The sequence below is a fragment of the Notolabrus celidotus genome, chromosome 7 (assembly GCF_009762535.1).
Source record: "Notolabrus celidotus isolate fNotCel1 chromosome 7, fNotCel1.pri, whole genome shotgun sequence".
In the NCBI taxonomy this organism is placed as follows: Eukaryota; Metazoa; Chordata; class Actinopteri; order Labriformes; family Labridae; genus Notolabrus; species Notolabrus celidotus.
Window position 1 is genome coordinate 13,669,291 of NC_048278.1, and position 20,503 is coordinate 13,689,793.

A 20,503-nucleotide genomic window follows, 5' to 3' on the forward strand; every position below is an offset into this window, starting at 1 on the left:
AGAGAGATACCCGTCTGCACCGACAAAACAGATAAATGGAAGTCCTAGTGATAGCTGTGTTCTAGAAACTTTAAAGAATAAAAATTGGAAACAAAATCCAGCCCAGGTATTTGTTTGTGAGAAACAAAACAAAACCAGTCAACAGAACAAGGTGATGGTTTTTTTATTGGGGCTGCTTCCTTCATGGAAAGACACTCTTTGTGTTATACATAGTAATTGTACATAACCCTAACTATCTACATCAGTAGATAAATATATCATTTGTGATACCAGACCGTTTAAATCCAGCCAATGAAAAAGAGCATTGCAAATCTACATTATAATGCACTGCAAAAGCAACAGCCATAAAATATAAACCACACACAAATTAAGCAAAATAATTTTATTATCAGTCACTCTCAATTAAAAATTGGTACTTTTGTAATGCTGACTCAGAATCTTATAGTTGAGTGAGGCCCAACAGAATGAATGTACTGTGGTCACTGTCTCCTTACAGCTTTGTCTCTTCCAGTGTGTGGGTTCATTGTTTCAGTTCTCACTCCCCCTCCTTAAAACTTAAGTCACAAACCAGAGAGAGATGGTCAGAAGGATAACTAAAGGATGGGAGCCTGTTTGGCCCAATCTGTTCCTCAGTGGGCATGTTCAAAACTGCGTCCACTCTTAGAGAGTCCTGACTGTACCAGATGTAGTCCAGAGTGGTACAGCATTCCCCTGTAGGCCTGATCTTCCACGTTGTGTACTCTGGCTCAGTCAAACCATCCTGGCTGAGCTTCTTGTAGGCTGAGTCCAAACCGAGGGGCGATGCAGCAAAACGTCTGTACACTTCCTCAGTTGGGATGGCATTGAAATCACCACATATGAGCAGAGGAATGTCAGAAAAAGGGGAACCCACGGGCCCAGACGGATGCTTCTGGATCAGATTTTGGAGGTGGCGTAAGAGGTCAGAGCCCTGGGCGCTGCGGAGCCACTCCCAGCCGGAGCGTGCCTTCAGGTGGGTCACAGCTACACAGAGGTACTTCCCTGTGCTCCGACAACGAAGAACCGTCACCACAGAAACCTGAAGCAAGAGAGCAGCATGTCAGAGGGGCCTGTGAGCAGTTTGTGTGTGTATATGTGTGTCCATGCTATATAAAAATATTATGCCCACCTGATTTGTTGGAATCCTCATCGCAGAAAGCCGTATGTTCACGCTATCCAGGAATTCAAATCGGGACTGATCGAAGAACAGTGCGCAGCCATCAGGCCCATTGTTGCCCTCCACATCCAGGCACGGTGACCAGGGTTTAGGGCAGAAGCTGCTGCTGTAACCCAGGCCTGATAGGACCGGCTGGAAGGTGTCATAGTAGTGGTCCACTTCTTGCAGACACAGGATATGAGGTCGGTGAGTGAGGATCTCCTCTAAGATGAGATACTTTCTGCGGGACCAGCTGAGGGCTTCCATGGGACAATTCACGAAGCTGTCAAGTCCCTCGCCAAGAGCTGAAGGACAGGAAAGAGAGAGACATCTGATTTCAGTAATGTGCCAATCTCAAACTAATTGAATCATTATTGTAAATACTAATATGAGATGTGGTGACTTTCACTACCATAAATATTAACATCAGTCTGTTAGCATTAATTTGATGTTCCTGTAAATAGTAAACATACTTTCACCATTATTAATGTTACCAATCTGCATGCAGCTGTTGTTAGTATTGTTGTTGATTGTCTCTATCCAGCTCTCTTTTTGATTTCCCTCTATCCCTAAACCTAACACAGTGGAGGCAGATGGCTGTCTAACATGGGTCTGGTTCTGCTGGAGGTTTCTGCCTGTTAAAACAACATAAAGTGTGCTGCTCATAGTGGATTAAGATGAGATCAGACTGAATCCTGACTGTAAGATTGGACCAGATCTTAACCTGTCTTGACGTTGGATCTAATATTTAAAAAGAGACCATGGTCTAGACCTGCTCCTTTAGTAAAGCATCTGATATATCTGATATTTGATATTTCAAACTAGACTACATGTTGCATTACCAAAGATAAGTACTAAAGCTCAATGTAAAACATGCTTGTACTACCATTTGTCACTGCATATGCCACACCCCGTTTCGTAATAAGAGTACATAATTAGATGTATGACAGACTACAATCCTCTGTGACATTGGATTATTATGTTGCTAAGAGCATTTCACCTTGTGCCAGTATGTTCCACTGCATCACTCTGATGGGGCTGCTGGAGGCGCCGTTTCCTTCACTGAGGTGAGTGAACTTCCTGTGGATTCTTTGTGGTCTGTCTCTGAGGGCCTCCTCGCATTGCCGCAGCAGGTCCACTGGATCGGGGGGACATAAAGGGGACCCCTTCTGCTCCTGGAAGGCGGAGACACTTGTCAACAGGGGGAATAACATGGATTTTGGGCCAAGTGAAAAACATAAAATTGGGCCCCAAGTTGCTTCATGAGTTACAATGCTTAAACATTTTTAAGGGTCCTTAGAAATACAATATTTCTCCTCCTTATAGCACCTTTGTGCAGAGAACACATAAGTCACCTGGCAGAAAACTTGATCCAGGTTTGCGTCCGCACGCTGGCAGGAGCCCAAATGAGAAGAAGGGAGCGAGAGCGGAGAATTGTTGCTGAGCGTTTGAGCCAGGACGCTGTGCAGTCTGGTGGCCCCTCCACCCATCGGAAACACTGATTGGAAGAAAAACACATGAATATAGAAACATACACAGGAGACCCTTTTCTTAAGGTTATACATTAATTATTATGACTCTGGTTCGGCCTTGAGGTTAAGACATGTGCCGCGTGTACAGAGGCTAATCGCTGGTCTGACCTACAACCATGACCTTTTGCTGCACGTCATTCCACACACACATTACTGTCTTCTTCAACGTCCTATCCAGACGTGCTACATTTTTTTAAAAAGCAAAATAAACTATGGAGTCAGAGCATGCTCTGCTAGACAAACTATGTGATGACATTTTTTTGAAATACCCCAAAGATTGGTCTTTATGTTAGGTTAAAAAATTATTCCTTATGACCCTCTTGGCTACAGCTGCTTCTTATAAATCTAGCAAACAATGAGCATTGATTTGGAGTTGTATTTCTGTCCGCCTGATTAAATAATTAGTCCTCTTTTTTCTCCATCTTTGGTCCCTATCCAGTAATGAGGGATTATCTGGACTTTTACTGCCCAATATGTTAACTAAATATTTGAGAAGTCTGACTGTTTGCCATTTGGTGCTTAACAAGTTGCGAAATGTGGAGGTCAAGAGTTTGTTATACTGAAGCCAGAAGCAAGCTGTGCCTGAAAATTATGTTGATAACAGCAGTAATACAACACCAAAGTATTAAAGTTGCAGAACAACAAGCCTACAGAAAGCTAAGAAAAGCTGAGTGGAGCTGAAGTCAGGAGTTAACTCTGTGGTTTATCACTACAAGCAAACTCTTTCACTGCACATCCGGTCATTTGATGCGTTTTACAAAAATATTGATCGTCACAGTTTTAAAGAACACAGAAATGTGTACTCTGTTGGATCATTCACAGTCTCATCATCAAAGCAGCATCACATGCTGAAAAACTTTCAATATAAAGTTCAAGTCCACAGAGGTCACACCGGGTCGATGATAGTAAGCAAAGTCATGTGCACACGTTGTCAGAGGCGCCATCTGTCTGTGTTTGCTCTTCATGATCACTTCACGTGTTGGCTGCTGGTTTGTGAGAACTTTGGTCCACAGTAGGTCAAACCAAAGTGGGTCAAATGCACTGGTGGTGCAGCCAAGACACACCATGCTTGTTGGATTACAAATGCTGCAGACATAAACAACAACATTTAAATACTTGACATGTGTGACCTATATGTATGAAGTTAAACCTACTCTACTCCTGCTCTTATTTTTTTGAGGTTATCATAAAAATCATCCTCAGATGTTTGTACTTTCCTTAAGGTTGATGCTTTCATTACAAACTATTGAACCTCAACTCATTTGAGTTCACAATAAGTAATTCAATTAAATTGGAAAATACACTACTGAAAGATGTGCAGTGAGGCTTGTTTAACCTTTTCCCACATACTTGAAGGCAACCTTTCACTACCACATCTAAGCTTACACCAAAAGTAAACAATAATGTGAGAAGCAAAACTTGTGTTCAAAATTCTAAACCAAAAAAAGTTCCAAATATTTTATTCTCAAATGATGCTCATACCACACTTTCTTTTATTTTGATCCATTATTACTATTTTTTTAAATTTACTTTTTAAAAATAGAGCAATAACATTTTCTATTCTCTTTAACTATGTGTTCTGAATTATGTAAAAAATAAAATAAAATGCACTTTTTAATTTGGACAAATCCGAGTCTGACCTCTGCACCATCACACACAGAGACTAGCCTCTTCTGAGCTCCTGTAGACCAGAACTATTTGACTAAAAAAGGAGAGATTAGATCCTGTTTGACTACTGATGTTGAGCATCTGTCAAGTTTTATGTGAGAGTGAGAGAAAAAAACAGGGCTGCTAAACACCCATCCTGTCCACATATAGAACAGAGCCTGGTGCATTATGGATAAAAACAAACAGCATTGAATATGGGTTCATGTTTATCCATACACACATCTACAGTCATACTAAGTCTCTTCACTGCACCATCAATGTTACAACAACACCCTTCACCTCTCGTCCTTTATCACGTACATTTCAGGTTACATCGTTAAGAAACAAAGAGAAGAAACTACACATGATCTCATTGATGGTAAATAAAGATAGATTAGCCGCCTTACCCATAGTCTCCATCACCTTCTGCTGCTGTGTCCTCTTTGCACTTCACTAAATAACCCTTGACTTCTTTTTTTAACGCTGCAGTCACACTAAACAGACACTGTGTGTTACCGTCTGCCAATCTATGTTTCTTTCTTCCGCTGCAAAAGGAGGCAGTGAGAAATGTGTTTGTCTCTGTGTGAATGCAGAAATCTGACCCACTACTCCTCACTGCTGCCTATTAAACCCGGAGGGGGAGCGAGAGAATGAGAGAGAGAGAGAGAGAGAGAGAGAGAGAGAGAGAGAGAGAGTGAGGCAGGGAGGGGGAGATTAGGAAGTAGAGACGTCATCAGGCCATATGGAGTATTACAGGTCATGTGCTGGAGAGAGAGAAAGAGATAGAGAGGGACAGCGCAATACAAACTGCTCCTCTCAGTCATATGCAGATACATACACACAGGAGTATGTGTTGGTTATAGCTCCGTTGAGACTGATTGTATTCAATTATCCAGAAACACACAAACAGTCAGGAACAGAGTGAGGGATTAGTCATTTTCAGAGATTCACAGCTTATTGGTTTCTAATTCTATAAACTGCTTTACGACAACAGAGGCAGCATGAATGAACAATTGTGCTAAGTTAGAGAGAGAGATAGATAGATAGATAGAGAGAGAGAGAGAGAGAGAGAGAGAGATAGATAGATAGATAGATAGAGATAGATAGATAGATAGATAGATAGATAGATAGAGAGAGAGAGAGAGAGAGAGAGAGAGAGAGAGAGAGAGAGAGAGAGAGAGAGAGAGAGAGAGAGAGAGAGAGAGTCTGCACGCACATTTTGCAATAATTACTTCCTGAGGTTGCATGTCGTTACTGCTCTCAGGACACTTTGATCACTATTTACCGTCACTATAGTTACATCAGCGAACAGTGTTATTTTCCATGTGGTACAATGTACTTTTACACCAAAACAACTGATGTAAACATATTTTAGGTGGGAATAAATCAGGGTATGGAGACAGTATAACGACTGTATGCCGACATAATTATTAATCTGTGGGTTGAGAGCTCCTTAAAAGGTACAGTGTGTAGTTTTAAGAGGCATTTAGCAACACAAGATTGGTCGAAATGGAATCTAGTATTCATAAGGATGTTTAAACTAGTGTGTGTGTTTGCATGTTTGTTGTAGCAAATTGGACAGTGGTTTGAGCAAAATAAATAATGAACCAAAAGAACGAACATTAAATACAAATGAATCAATTAATAATTTAGTTGAAATAAAATAATAATATTCATATTAATATTTGTAATTAATTCAATATAAATAAATCATAACCGTAATAATTATATAATAACACAAAATAAAACAATTTAAAAGGAAAATTGTTCAGTCGGCAAGCAAGAAATTGAGTAAGTACAAATAGATAAAATAATAATACTTATAATAATAAATAACAATAATAATAATGATAATAGTTATAATAATAATATTAATATTAATATTAATAATAATAATAATAATAATAATAATAATAATAATAATAATAATAATAATAATGCATTGGCGTTGTTTCTACAGTACAAAACAGACAAACTAGTAAAGACCATCCAAGATTTTGTATTTAGTGGCTGGCTGCCTTAAATGCAGCATTTGAAAGATGAAGAAGAAGAGAGTTGTTGTTATTGGGAGCAAAATAATCTGTATTGCTAAGAGTTTTTGATAGTAAAAAGTTGACAAATGGTGGAACATACTTAGTATGCACTCAGGAGCTTCTCAAAGGCCACTTTGAGAAAACTGCTTCTGGAACTTCACAGATGAGAGGGTTGAGCAAGGGAGCATTTTAAGGTAGACCCTGACTGCCAGATTTCGCTAAATATTTCCATTTCTTCACACTGTAACTTTAAGGAGTCTTGTTATAGAAATAGTAATGAGGGGTTGTAAGAATGAGGTCTTTGTCGAGTCAAGATTTTAATTTGTCCAAAACAGCATTATCCATACTCTGTGTTTAAGGTTAGTTAGCAAATGATCGCAGGCTCTAAACTGACGTTTTGAATATAGGAAATGTTCTATCTGATACACATCAGTTGTTGAAACTGCAAATGTAAGCATCTTATAGCATGCTCATGTTAAGCTCAAAACACAGACTCATAAAGCTGAATGTTATGCAGGGACCTGTAGGGATAATTATTTATTTATAGCACAAAAAAGAAAGATAATGCAAGGTTGAAAAATGAATTTAGCTCTCTGATTTTTCTAACTACACTTTGTATGTTATTCATGATGTAAGATTAGTCATATGGTACTAGTTTGAGGAATCAAAACAATAAATATTGATAACCACCAGTATAAAAGGGTTATGTCAATGTGACTGTATCTGAACACTGTTGTTTTTTTTGTTTTTTTAAAGTTATATTTTTGGGCTTTTTGCCTTTATTTGTTAGGACAGCTGAAGAGAGACAGGAAATGTGGAGAGTAGAGAGTAGGGGAAGACATGCAGGAGGTGGTCGACTGGCCGGGAATCGAACCAGCAACCCCTGCAGCGAGGACTGTAGCCTCTGTATGTGGGGCGCTTAGACCACTAGGCCACCAGCGCCCCAACACGGTTGTTTTTATGGCAGCGACCAGAGTGAAGCCCAGGTTTTTTAAGTCTGGTTCAGAGTCTCTAAGAGATCAACAGAAAGTATTTAAGAACTATTTTTTCCCTGCAGTAAAAACCCTGCACATATCAGCCACAGACACCCTTCTCTGCAAGCATGTTGAACTGAAATGTGAAAGTGTCCACAGACTGTCTCTTGGTCTTAATCAGCATTCTGCACAGACCTCTGTGAAACATCCACCTGCTTGACTTTGTGAATAACGGCAGGTCAAACTCATGCCCTTGTGTGCTCTACGTGAGCAGAATGATTCTGTTTTATGAGCAGCAACAAAGCCCTGTAATTCCTCTTTATCTGGATCCTTTAATCCAACTGACTGGAGTCAAGAAAGACATATTTATATGTTGCGCTGAGTTGCTTTGACGTCAGTACACTGATAAACAAACAAATAGAACTTCTGACTTTGATGACTCATGTCTGTATACCAGGTATGGAGCATTGTCTCTACACATTACGGGTCATGACACATCATGAGAGGCACCGGTGTGATACTTCAAATTCATGATTTCCACAGAAAGGAGCTTATCTCCAAGTAGCAGAAAAGAAAATTATCTTCACAAGACCACCACGCAGCCGACAGGACAACAGGGTGAATGAACGGTCATTGATGATGTATCTGTGTGTGTTTGTGTGTGTTTGTGTGTGTTTGTGTGTGTTTGTGTGTGTGTAGCCTTGAAAGCAGCATGAATCATCTCCTCATAGACGACCACTTGTGGATCCAGGCAGAATAATAGAATGTATAAGGTGGACTGGGTTCATAAAACAGGAACAAAAGAGAGAGCTCCTGCATGTTCACATGTCTGTGTGTGCGTGTGCATGCGTGAGAGGGTGACAGAGCGTGTCACTGTAATTTTATTGGCATACTGACATTTCCACATTGAATGGCAGCTGTCTCATTACATTACAATATGTGGGTGTGTTTACGTGTGTGTGCGTCACAGGAGCTGAAACTCTTTCACTTCGATGGTTCTATTTGTGATCTGAAAGAACCACTGCTGCATATGAAGAGAACTGCTTTCTCCCTTTTAAATCATTGGATGTGTTCATGCAGGTGTGACAGTATCCAACAGGTCATAATGTTACACATAAAAACATCTAAAGACATAACACTTTCTACTGTCTTTCTACTGTTATTGTTAAAGTGTGTAATGAGATCTTGTTTGAAAATAAGACCTAAATCTTGATTGAGAAAGTCCGAAGCTGTGTTTTAATCATGAGGCTGCATTTAAGAGCGGCTGCGTCACAGCTGCTGACCAATATTTTATTTTGAAACAACTCCTGCAGATTCAAAAACAGAATTATTGTTCCACATTTGAAGGATCCATCTGCTGGCCCTAGAAGGATCCAGCAAACGCTTCTCTTTGCTAATGCTATGACATTTCCAACAATAGAGTCAAAGGACCTCTTTTTTAATTAATCAAGTATTTTATATATTATAACTTATGGAATAGCTTACAATAAAATGTGAAAGGACATAATCTAAGCTAAAAGCACTGTTAACGTCTAGCTTCCATGTTTAAAATGAGATTCTAACAAAAGTCATACTAGCACCTGCATGGAGCTGAACATGAGGATTGTAAGAGCCACTCATACCTCAAATAAAAATACTTACTCTGTAAAGACATGCAAGTAAAGGGCTTAATATATTCAGCACAGTAGTCCAGCTAGTTAGAGTGCTGAAGTTTGCTGATCGGCAAATAATAATAATAATAAATCCACCTGATTATGTGCATCTGCACAACCAGAGACAGGTTTATGAGTGAGCATACATAAGATAAGTTCTGCATGTGTTATAGTCTGTTGTATTGAATTGCCTCTTAACTCTTTGACCTTTAGAGGCAACACAATCCCCATAGACCTGATGTGTTAGTAAAGATGGCGACAGTTTGGTATAGTTTGGAAGGATCATACACATGAAGCTCTTTTACCCAAAGCATTCTGACACACTACTCCTGCAAAACTGATTCTCTGATGGTCTAACAACATATTATAATGCATATTATATTATATTATATTATATTATATTATATTATATTATATTATATTATTATTATTATTTTAATTATTATTGTATCATATTGTGTTGTGTTATATCATATTTTTTTATTACAACTGATCATGTTACTATAATATAATTTTTTTTATTATTGTCTTTGTCCGCAGACAGACATATTACATACCCATATATATGTATTTATTCATATTGCATACAAACTGTCATAACCAAACCATAATCAATTACATTAACATTTGCTTACTGCCTGTAAATACAACTATTTACACAATTTGTATATACCTTTGAATTTTCCAAACTGTATTCTTATTTTTTATGGATCTACTCTTATTTTTATTTTTACTTTAGTTAAATGTACTTTTAAATGTACTTTTTATTTGTGCTCTATTATTCCTCTACTACTCTTGCTACTATGTCTGTGCTGCTGCAAAAACCGAATTTCCCCCCAGGGCTCAATAAAGTATTGTCTTATCTTATCTTAATATCTTTCACAGTATATATGTATGTATGGTACAGGTCAAGGCCCTTCAAACATATGGAGAAATACTGAATATCATATTTGTAAGTGGCAAACTTGGGACTGACACAGTTTGTTAGGAAATGTACATGAGTGCATCAATCCACAACCAAAATGAAAAAACATATCACAGGAATAGGCCGTCACTCCCAAAGTAAAAATCTCTCACCGAGCTGCTGTCTGCCCTCTCGGGTGTTTTTTCACAGCCTGGCTCTACGAATGTAAAACAAACAAAGAGCCACTCAATGGATGCCCGCACACTCATCTAACTTCTGCTTAGCCATGATCAAATGTTGTTGTTCTAATGCTGAGATCTTACCATCTGAATCAGGAGTGAGATCACCGTCTGCATATTTTTGCTGCCATCTCAGGGAACCGTCTCATGCATGTAAGCCTTTCAGCAACAACCACAGTGACAGTTTGCAACACTCAACATGGCTGAGGTCAGTTACATAACTCAGTGTCTTTGTCACTCTAGATAAAGTCAAAGTAATCATACAATGTTTTCCTAAGGGTTGCATTGCTGTGGTCTCATCAGGAGTTTATGCTACATAATATCATTCTTTCTCAGAATTGGAAACTCCACCTTGAATGACTTTGAGTCAGCGTACTCCTGAATGCACAGCAATACCTCACCTTCACTTTTTCAAACAGCCTGTCTGGTCATGAATAACCAGTTAGGATAGAACTGTCTGTTCCCGACAACTTGTTACAGCATTTTCCTGTGTGAGGTTAAACTTAGCTGAGTATCACAGTTTGAAGGTCTGGGGATGACACACCAAGAGAATGAGTTAAAGAGTGTAAGTCAAAGATTTGTCAGATTGTAGTTTTGTGTCAAACAAGCTTCATGCCCAATAACAGACTGAAACTAGGATTTGCACTGGGTTGTTCTTTGTGGTGCCACTTAGGTGTTGTTCTAACCTGGTGTTAACATACCACCTGGGTGAACCGATCACAGGCAGACAGCTCTGGGTATGAGCGTTCACACTTTTCATTATTAAGCGTCTCAGAACGACCACTTGTGATCAAATCTCACTTCACCGCTCTGTATGCAAATGAAAACAGAGCCCAGATTGAGTGAGGTAGCTCCACTCATATGTGGAGCTGGAGAGGGCAGAGTGGGAGCAGGGTGATCATAGAGTGGAGCTGTGACGTGATGGGAAAGTTTGTTGGCTCATGTAGCCCGATATTCCTCTACAGTTCTGTGGACTACTACAGCTCCACTGCAGACTGTTTACAGCAGAACAGCAGAGAAAATGATCTGCACGGCTAACACACAGATCAACATGATGATCTGACTGTATCCTGATCACACTGATTTCACATAGCGATGACCCGCTCACGATCGTGTCAATCATAGTACGAGGATGTGATATATTAAATCATGAATTAAAATGGTCCAGACAGAGATTTCCTTTCCATTCATTTTTTCCCCCTCTTCTATTTTCCTTTCCTTCTTTTAATTTCCTATCTTTTAATTTTATTTTATTCCTTTCCTTTCCTCTCCTTCCATGTCCTTTCCTTTCTTTTCCTCTCATTACCTTTTATTATTTTTCTTTTCCTTTAATTTCCTTTCTTTTCCTTGATCACATCTCTGACCGGTGCAGTCTGATCCTCTTCCCTCTTTGATGTAGGATTGTCCTGTATCCAAAACAAAATGCATTCTCTCTCACAAAACAAATATGGCAGCTATTTATCTGTATTTTCATGCACACTCCACTGTAATGCATACCACTGGAATGACATGAAAACTCAATGTATCAATCAATCGATCAATCAATCTGTCATCAATCATTAACAAAGACCAAACATCAAGACAGGATACGATCCAGCCCCATCTTACACGCAGGACTCGTCTTATCTCAATATAAAAGTACAGTTTTCACAAGATACAGCAAAGACTTAATGAGTCAGTCACATATGAGAAGCAGGCGGTCTGTTCCTCCACATGACCTTTGCCATGGGATGAGGGGGAGAATGGGCGATCTTTAATGTGAGTAAATGAGCACTGCCAGACCAATGTAGGCAAACACCCCCAGACCAGATCTCTATCCATCCTTGGACGTTGTTGTCTGCGTTTATACGTGTAGTTAAGGCTGTCTTCCTGGCCTGGGACCCCATCACAAGATCACATGTTAATACATGGTGTAAACTGGGTCTTACTATCTGGCTTACTGAGTAACTACCTGTTACTTGATTGACTTTGACCTGGTGTATATTGTTCTTGTTCAGGCTTAATGGCTTTGAAGTGGTTAACTGTCCCCTCATGAAAAGACAGTCCTTAGTTTGCAATTTATTCTCTGAGAGAAGTCACAGGAGGAGGGTGAGAAAGAGGAAGACTGTACTATGATCATTATCTACGGGTGAACATCACTAAAACACGTCGAAGGAAGTATCTACTATACAAGCAGAAGAGTGAAAAATATAACAAGGGCAACTAAGGCGGGATGTAAAAAATATGATTCAGCAAAACTGTGCTTAAAGAAAACAACTTTATCAACACTCGACCTGTGGCTGACTGACAGCCTGTTAAAGGTGTTCTTTGACTCTCTCCCAGTGTCAGCCGGGGTTGGCTCCAACCCCCTTTATCTGTACACTGAATGATAAGAGCTATAGATAACGGAGGGACAGGTGTCATGATACTGTTCTAATCTGGTTTGTACAGATTCAATGAAAGTGGGGGAAGACGAGCACCAAATCATACCGGGAACAGGGATCCATTCAGCAGCCAGCATGGTGAGGACTATAGCTTCTGTGCTGTCGGTGAGGACTACAGCCTCTGTGCTCTCCCAACTGAGCTAAACTAGCCCTCTACTCCAGAAGGCTAGATTTGGTCACTGGCCTGTTCAGCGTACTTATCTATTGTGCTTGCTGCTTGGACACAAGACGTACAACCCTCTCCAAACAAGAAATCATGCTGTCGGGTCTAGGTGACATTAGGTGTGAGGTTAAGCAAAAGAAGAAGTCAGCTGCCCACCACAACTCAAAGACACCAATAACAAATTAATTTTGTGGAAGTATAGCGTGGGTAAAAATGGCTGCTGCAGACAACTGCTTCCCAGTTGAGTGAAGTGTAATAATAATGTAATAACTAAGCACTTCACAAGGAAAACAATGCATATAAACGCATCTTTTGGGATATGTACTATTTCTTTGTGCTTAAACGATAGCAGAAGAAGACAACTGACCATTGTAAGATTCCCATATAATCAACATGAATTGACAGGAGCACACAATCATGACAAATTTACACTGGGCATGAATATTTTACCAATATCTGGATACTTGAACCAAGAAACGAAAATGCATGTCAAGGCGTAGATCCATTGCGATCCCAATATCATCTGATACGCCAGTTCACATGTGGAATCAATCAATTAATCAATCAATCTTGGTTTGTAAAGCGCCAAATCACAACAAATGTTATCTCAAGGCGCTTTTACAAAAATAGCAGGTCTAGACAATACTCTACGTTCAATTATTATCAAAGACTCATCTCAAAGACTCATATCAAGACAGGGTAAGACTCATTCTTATCTCATCTTAATCCACCATGAGCATTGCACCTTGCAGTATTAAGCTAGGTACAGTGGCAAGGAAAAACTTCCTTTTAACCTTGAGCAGAACCAGACTCATGTTAGATAGCCAACTGCCTCGATAGAGTTGGGGTTGGAATAAGCTCACAAACGAAAGTTTCACATCTTTATAGGAGTAAAGATAATCCATAGCATGAGCTCTCATTAAGGTATTTGTGTTGGAGCCATTCAGTTCAGAATCTTCCATTTCAACAACTCTCTGTATCAGAATCAGATAGTACTGTTGTTTGGATGACAGCTTGTGCTATGGATTATTATCTTAATGAGGAAATGTTCTTATCCAGCACCAATGCAGGATACGTGATTTTATTAGCCTCGGTTGATTTCTCACATAGTAGGCCATTTTTTGCCACGTGTGGTTGGGTTGATTTCAGACTTGATTATGTTATCTTATTTGTATTTTTCTCATATAATATTTGTAATAGGTTTATAAAGTGTTCTGCTCTGCTAACAGTAGACTCAAATCAGACTACCTGTCTAGATCTAGATCTCATCTTGGTATGTAAGTGTAGAAATAATGAATCAGTGCACAATCAGTCGCTAGTATGGCTGATTATAGTGGCTATTGAACTTTGTCAACTTTTCAAAACCAAAACTCAAATCAAAACCAGCCAAGAATGCAGTTTCTTTGGCGTTTTATTAAATAACAGAAAAGGGCTTCTTTCAAACAATATGTAGCGTTTTTGTGCTCTCACATCTATATATGTCACCCGGTGCACAACTATCAATCTATAAAAGTGAGTAATGAAATATATTAATATCACCTATGGCATCAAACTTAAACCCATATTTACCTTAAATGAAATAACATAACTTAATTAATTAAAGTTAAAATAATCAAATATATGAAATGATGTAAACAGCTTTAACACTGACACTTAAAGTTCTGGATCCTGTAAAGCTACTCAACAGCAAGACCTTTCCATCAACCCCAAGTAAGAGTTCATGTTTTCTTTATTGCATTTGTCTGGTTACCCAATCCAGAATGGCTTGTGACTCCTGAATAATGACTGTAACACTTATAACAATAGAGCGCCTTGTCCTTAACCTTTTCTGCTTTGCACTAACTCCATTAAAACTAACAAAGCTGTGGGTTTGTGACACGGTCAATGGAAGGTCTGCATTCAGAAACCTCAAAGTTTGTTTCTTGAAAACAAGACTCAGACTCTATTATTCATGACAAGTCAATATAAAAACGTTTCTACTGCTTCAAAGTATTTTGTCTTCTAAATGCAAACTCTAATAAGCTCTGTTTATCTTAGCTGATTGTGTGAAATAGATAACATTAGACAAATTACATAATTCATGGAGGTTTTTAACCATACTGCAGCATGTCCTTCAACTGAAGATAAAAAAACTCCAATCAACAGCAAAACATTCAGAGAAACGTCTGTGCTTGTGGTACAATACTTGACATCTCAGTCACAGGCCAATACATGACTGGTGTATTAAAGCAGCAACAGACACTTTAAACCAATCACAAACCAAGTGAGATCTTGTTTCAAACACTGCTGTGTCACACTGCATTAAGAGTTCACTGAAGCTGTGTAATGTTTACCCAAAGACTTACCTTCTTTACAGGAGTACACTGCTGATTTCTATTCCACTATTTTTGTGCAGCTGCTGCTTCGCTTCCAGCTCTCCTCCTCCGCCTTAGTGTGGTTCTTATAGTGTGTGACACAGGCAGAGGGAATGTACATCTGTGTGTGCATGTGCAAGCCTGTTTTTGTCCACAGGATAGTAGCTGGTTGCCTGACCCTCTCACAGCAGGGCAAGGTCACAGCAGAGAAAAGCTTGGTCCCTTCTGCCACCTGCTGCTCAGGGCAAGAGTCGCACTTCATACAGGGAGCCTGAGAAGAAAGAAAAGTTGTTGGGTAATAATTTGTCATAATGTGGTCAGACAAACACATTTCTCAGAAACCTAATGGATGCAAGAGTTTAATTCAAAATGTAAAGAATGAAGTTTTTCAATCAATCTTTGGTTCTGTGTGGTTTTTATTTTTTTATTTTAATTTGTTTGTATGGGTTTTTTACCATTCTAATAAAATTATCTATGAAACAACACATCAATTCATGTCTGTAATATTGAACTCCATACTAGAATTTAAAAAAAATCAAATTTAAATGTAAATTGAATGAAAAAATATTAAGAAGGAAGAAATCATGAGGAATTTGTACATACTACAGTTTGCGTAATGTGGTTGCTAAATCTGCATTATAATTTGTTTTTAATTTTACAAAACCAGCAAAAATTACAGTGAAAGAATGGGAAAAAAACAGCTGATGTGATATGCATGAGATATATGACTAATGATAACTCCTTCACACACACAAAATTGTCAAGAAGAGAGACTTTAAAGAAAGATTTGAATGGTCCATACTACAACAGTCTTTGAAATAATGGCACCAAGGGAGAAATAGGCTTCCAGGGCTTTGGATGACTCAGTTAAGTCGACTACCAAAGGAATACTAAAGGGGGTTACCTTCACGTTTTTTCTAGTAATTCAATTTGCACCAAAACCTCAGAGTAACGGGGCGCTGGTGGCCTAGTGGTCTAAGCACCCCACATACAGAGGCAAACAGTCCTAGGCGCATAGGTCGCAGGCTCGACTCTCGGCCACGACCATTTGCTACATGTAACCCCCCTCTCCCCACTCCCCACACCTCCTGTCTCTCTTCAGCTGTCCTATCAAATAAAAATAAAAAAACATTTAAAAAAAAAAAACAGAACCACCATGTTTAAATAAAACAAATGTACTTCAGGTGTGTTACATTTTAAATGTCCCTCCAAAGTTTGCAGCGTGAACTTGCATTTTAGTGTTCAATTCAATATTTCTACTGCTGCCTGAGGTAAAATTAAAATTAAAATGCTGGATACAGTTATCATGTGAAACTCAAAATAATTGTTTCTACTGATGTGATTTAATATTTGCTGCTTTTTCTCCCTGTTAAAATGAAATGAAATGGCATCAGATGCGGTATGGACCTAACACTTCACTCAAGCACATATTTTGTGCTGTTTCATGAGTTTGCAAAAAGTCATACAACCCGGGTGTTCCCGAATGTCTCACTCCACGACCCCCGAAATATAGGTGCCAAAGACTCACGACCCACACTGTCCCTCGAAGTGATTAAATGTTGCTTCATACCTCATTTAGCTGGCCTATGTGGCTGTGTTTCCTGAATTAACCTGCTGCTACTGATGCTTTTGTAAATTTACTAACCTCAGGAGTCATCTGGCAACAAAGAAAGGCAGAAATATATTCAAAATGTATTTGCAAGGTTTTATTTCAAATTTAACTACTGTTTTTCATAATAATATTTTTACAATAATTGTTCAAATATGTCTTTTTAGATGACTTCGAAAAAAGAAGTTTTGGAAGACATCTTGTGACCCCCCCACTAGTGTCACGCGACCTCCCAGGGGGTCCCAACCCCCACTTTTGGAACCCCTGATATAACCAGTCAGTAACTTAACACTTTTATAAAACATAACTAATTCAGCTGATGAACAACGAAAAAATGTGAAAGAGTCTCTTCAGACTTTTATGGTCTGGTGCAAACTGTTCTGTTCAGTTCACCAAGCCAACATACACAATGCAACAATCCTGAAACAGATGTTATTGGAGCTACACATTTGATCATCGTTCATTTGATTTCTACTCTCTATGTTTTTCCTACTTAATAAAGATTATGATCATGAAATAAATTATATCATGTTAACATTTATTTCCCTCACTCAGTACAGAAACAATAGCTACTTTGTCCAAGTGATTAAGGCAGAGTATAAATGCTTCACCAAGCCACTATGCACTTAAACTTAGACAGCATCTAATGTAATACAACAATACAATGTGAACAGACAGTTTGGATTTCTGTTTTCTGAGGTCTATTCTGACAGGACAGCTATGTCCATAATTTGAATTTGGCCATTTCTTGAGGTTTCATTAAAAAACAGTAGACCTGGAATCCTTCAACCTCCTTGTTTGTAAGCTTTATTATTAAGATTTATAAGAACAGACACTACAGGTCTTGTCTTCCAACCTCAAACAGAAGTCCTTTTCAACTCTGCTGTTTTACAGTTGCTTTATCTCCCAGTCGTTTGCTGAAACCTAACATCTGTTGGTGTAGAAGTGTGCTAATGCTCCCTAACTGTTGTTTCCTTCTTTTCAGATGGTCCAGAGTGGCAGTCAGGGACATCAACAAAACACCATCCCTGCTCTGAAAGTCCTGGGTTACCGATAAGTCCTCTCTCCATGCTTCTTGTAAGCTCTTGCACCAGGCTGCTCTCTGCTGCTTCAACTGTTGGACCTCCTCCCAGTACCGGTCTTCGTCCCCCCTGGCTCTGCCAACACTCTCCGTCATCTCACTGATACGTAGATGCAGCCTGCTGTTCTCGATGCTGACCTGCTCCAGTTTCACTCTATTGTCATAGAGGTCGATCTCGACGGCTCTCAGGTCTGAGGCCTGTGTGTCTAGAAGGTTCATGTGACTCACTCGCAGCTCCTCCAGCTCAGCCTTCATCTCCTCTCTGGGCTGAAGAAGACAGCTGGTTTTCTCCTTCAGCCCCTCAATGGTCAGCTCCAGATGGCTCTTCTTCCTCCTAAGATCTGAGGTCAACGCTTTCAGCCTCAGGTGCCTGGAATGCTCTTCATCCCACTTTGCCTCCACCTCTTTCAGCATCTCCACCTTCTCTTCCACTTCCGTCTGCTTCTCCTTGTTGCTCCTCATGATGCTCTCAGTCTCTGTGTTGCACTGCTTTAATTCCAGATGGCATGTGGTCTCCTTCTGTTGGTGCTCCACCACACACTGGTCCATATAGCTCCTCAGCAAGTCTGCATCCCTGCTCTTGGGCTGTCGCTGATGGAGTGCAGCCTGCTCATGTTGAAGCTCTTTGTATCTTCTCCACGTGGTGCTGATATCACTTTCCGTATTATGCACGTGCTCCTCTTGCATCTTCTTTGACTCCTTCAAGAGCGTTGTAAGCCGCATCTTCTCTTCCTCATAATAGCTGATGTTCTTCCTCTTCGTATCCACATTACCACAAATCTCTTCCTGATTTATCTCAAACATGCGTTTGTTGATTGTATCTGCTTCCAGGAGTTCTCCGATCAGTTTGTCCATCTCGTTGATCTCCTTGCTGTGTTTGACGATAGAGGCGATGCGCTCCTCTAGCTGCAGCTTGGACTGCTCCAGCTGCTGTGAGACATGGAAATACTCTGCCCTGACTTCGTCCTCCTTTTCCTGCTGACGATTGAATATCTCATAGATTTGTGCGAGAGAATCTTGATGGAGCAATATTGATGTTCGACCCTCTTCCCTTTTATCTTCAACTGTGGCAATCTGCTCTTGAAGACATTGGATAGCAACTCTGAACTCTTCCTTTAAGTCACTTAATTTCTTCCTCAGTGTTTCTTTCTGAGACTTTAACTCTTGATGCTTTTGGCTCTCCCCTTCTAGCTGTTTCTCACACCGGCACCGAGACTCTGTCAGTCTTCGAATACTGCTCTCCAGCTTGGCCAGGTTAATTGTAAGGTTTCCCAGAAGTGTGTTGTTTTCCAGTTTCTGATCATTGACTTTTTCTAACTCCTCCCTGCATCCACTGACTGTTTGTTTCTGCTGCTTAATCTTCTCCCCTGCCTGGTTCTCTTCTTCTGACAGGCTGTCTTTCTTTACAGAGAAGGCCTCTCTTTCCAGCACCATATTTTGCTGTAGTGTTATTTTCTCCTGTTTGACTGCAGCTATGGAGGACTTCAGCTCTTCTGTTTGCTCCTGTGTCTGGTCCAGCTTATTCTGCAAGCCATACTTACGGGTGATTTGATCATTCAGAGATCCTATGATCTCTTCATGTTCAGCTTTCACCTGCTCTCTTTCTGGTTGCAGTGCTCCATTTTGGCTCAAAAGGGCCTCCTGTCTCTTCATGGTGCTCCCTTGAACCTGGGAAACTGAGTTGAGGTCTCGGTGTAGCTGCTTTATCTCATCTGCATTGGCTGCTCGGGCTGCCGCCACGTCAGCCATCATTTCCTGGCTCATTCTTTCTCTTGTGGTGTTCAGTTGGTGTCTGAGCTTGCTGTTTTCTATGGTTTCAACCTCTAAATGTTCATGAGTAGCACGCCGGTCTGCCTCCAGTTCACTGATAGCAGTTGTTATCTCTGTCAGATGGAGGCTGGCTTCAGGTGAAAATGGTGCTCCATCCTCTTTCAGCTGCTTGTCCAGCTCCTTTATGTGCTCCAGAGCAACCATGACGGCTGGGAAGTCGGGAACCAGGCATGAAGTCATTTTTCAGTGTGTGTCTGCTCGGAGGAGTTCAACAGGGTAAAGTTTTCTACCTCCGATGACTTGTTAGTGGGGTCGTCATGCCAACAGTTGACCAACCACGAAGAAGACGGCATGCTACGGAAAGTCGGCGAGGCCAATATTTTAGTAGCGAAGGTTATCCAGAAATGCATCGCTACTACGCGACACAAGCAATCACTGTCACTGAGGACGTAATATATTAGAAACTAACTCAAAGCTCAGTTAGAAAAAGATACCGACAAAATCGAGTGACCTTCCTATGGGAAACAAGGAAGCGTGGTAACGCGAGAAAGCGTGTGATAACTTATGCTAAAATTACAGCCACAAAAAGCAAAGGTTGTTAGCTCAACAACAGTGCTTCTAATAAATTACAACTTTAAATCCAGACACACAAAACCTGGAGAGTTTGGCCCCTGTGTGTAAATTTAAATCCACTCACCTTTCATGTCAGCTACTGGGGCATCTTGAGCAAAACTGTAGGCACCGGTAGGCGGCTACAATCATGGCTACAACAGCTCTGGGTTGCCAGATTTGAAGTTTTCACGTAAATCTGTCGAAACAAATGTGAGGTGTGAATTTTTGCAGGGAAAGGTTCAGAATTGCGTTCTCGGTTAGGTTAACAGTTAAATCCGTCATCTCTTCCTAGCAATATTAACATAATTGAAATATAATAATAATAATAATAATAAT

The 20,503-nt window shown here is 40.0% G+C and overlaps 2 protein-coding genes across 4 annotated transcripts; both read right to left on the reverse strand.

Moving 5' to 3' along the window:
- Positions 1-147: 147 nt before the first annotated feature.
- On the reverse strand, positions 148-20,363 carry LOC117815984 (nocturnin-like). Of its 3 annotated transcripts, XM_034688027.1 has the most exons (7): positions 20,253-20,363; positions 15,087-15,366; positions 11,462-11,561; positions 2,530-2,672; positions 2,175-2,349; positions 1,148-1,479; positions 148-1,057 (listed from the first exon to the last, which is right to left on the reverse strand). In XM_034688027.1, the coding sequence occupies exons 4-7, from the start codon at positions 2,662-2,664 to the stop codon at positions 536-538; spliced, it is 1,164 nt and encodes a 387-aa protein (XP_034543918.1). In that variant the 5' UTR covers positions 2,665-2,672; positions 11,462-11,561; positions 15,087-15,366; positions 20,253-20,363; the 3' UTR covers positions 148-535. The 3 variants fall into 3 exon arrangements, with proteins under 3 accessions (XP_034543918.1, XP_034543917.1, XP_034543916.1); XM_034688026.1 differs by lacking the exon at positions 11,462-11,561; XM_034688025.1 differs by lacking the exons at positions 11,462-11,561; positions 15,087-15,366; positions 20,253-20,363 and adding an exon at positions 4,761-4,921.
- ccdc175 (coiled-coil domain containing 175) lies at positions 17,222-19,998 on the reverse strand. The gene has a single exon (XM_034688024.1). It carries the CDS (start codon positions 19,793-19,795, stop codon positions 17,579-17,581), a length of 2,217 nt encoding a protein of 738 aa, XP_034543915.1. The 5' UTR covers positions 19,796-19,998; the 3' UTR covers positions 17,222-17,578.
- Positions 20,364-20,503: the final 140 nt, after the last annotated feature.

What these genes read in the sequence shown, in the direction of transcription:
- LOC117815984 (XM_034688025.1), bottom strand. An exon ending in GTGGAACATACTGGCACAAG is followed by an intron (nt 1,480 to 2,174) that starts GTGAAATGCTCT and finishes CCTGTCCTTCAG; the next exon opens with CTCTTGGCGAGGGACTTGAC. An exon ending in TGAGGATTCCAACAAATCAG is followed by an intron (nt 1,058 to 1,147) that starts GTGGGCATAATA and finishes CTCTTGCTTCAG; the next exon opens with GTTTCTGTGGTGACGGTTCT.
- ccdc175 (XM_034688024.1), bottom strand. Translation starts at nt 19,795, where the DNA reads ATGACTTCATGCCTGGTTCCCGACTTCCCAGCCGTCATGGTTGCTCTG.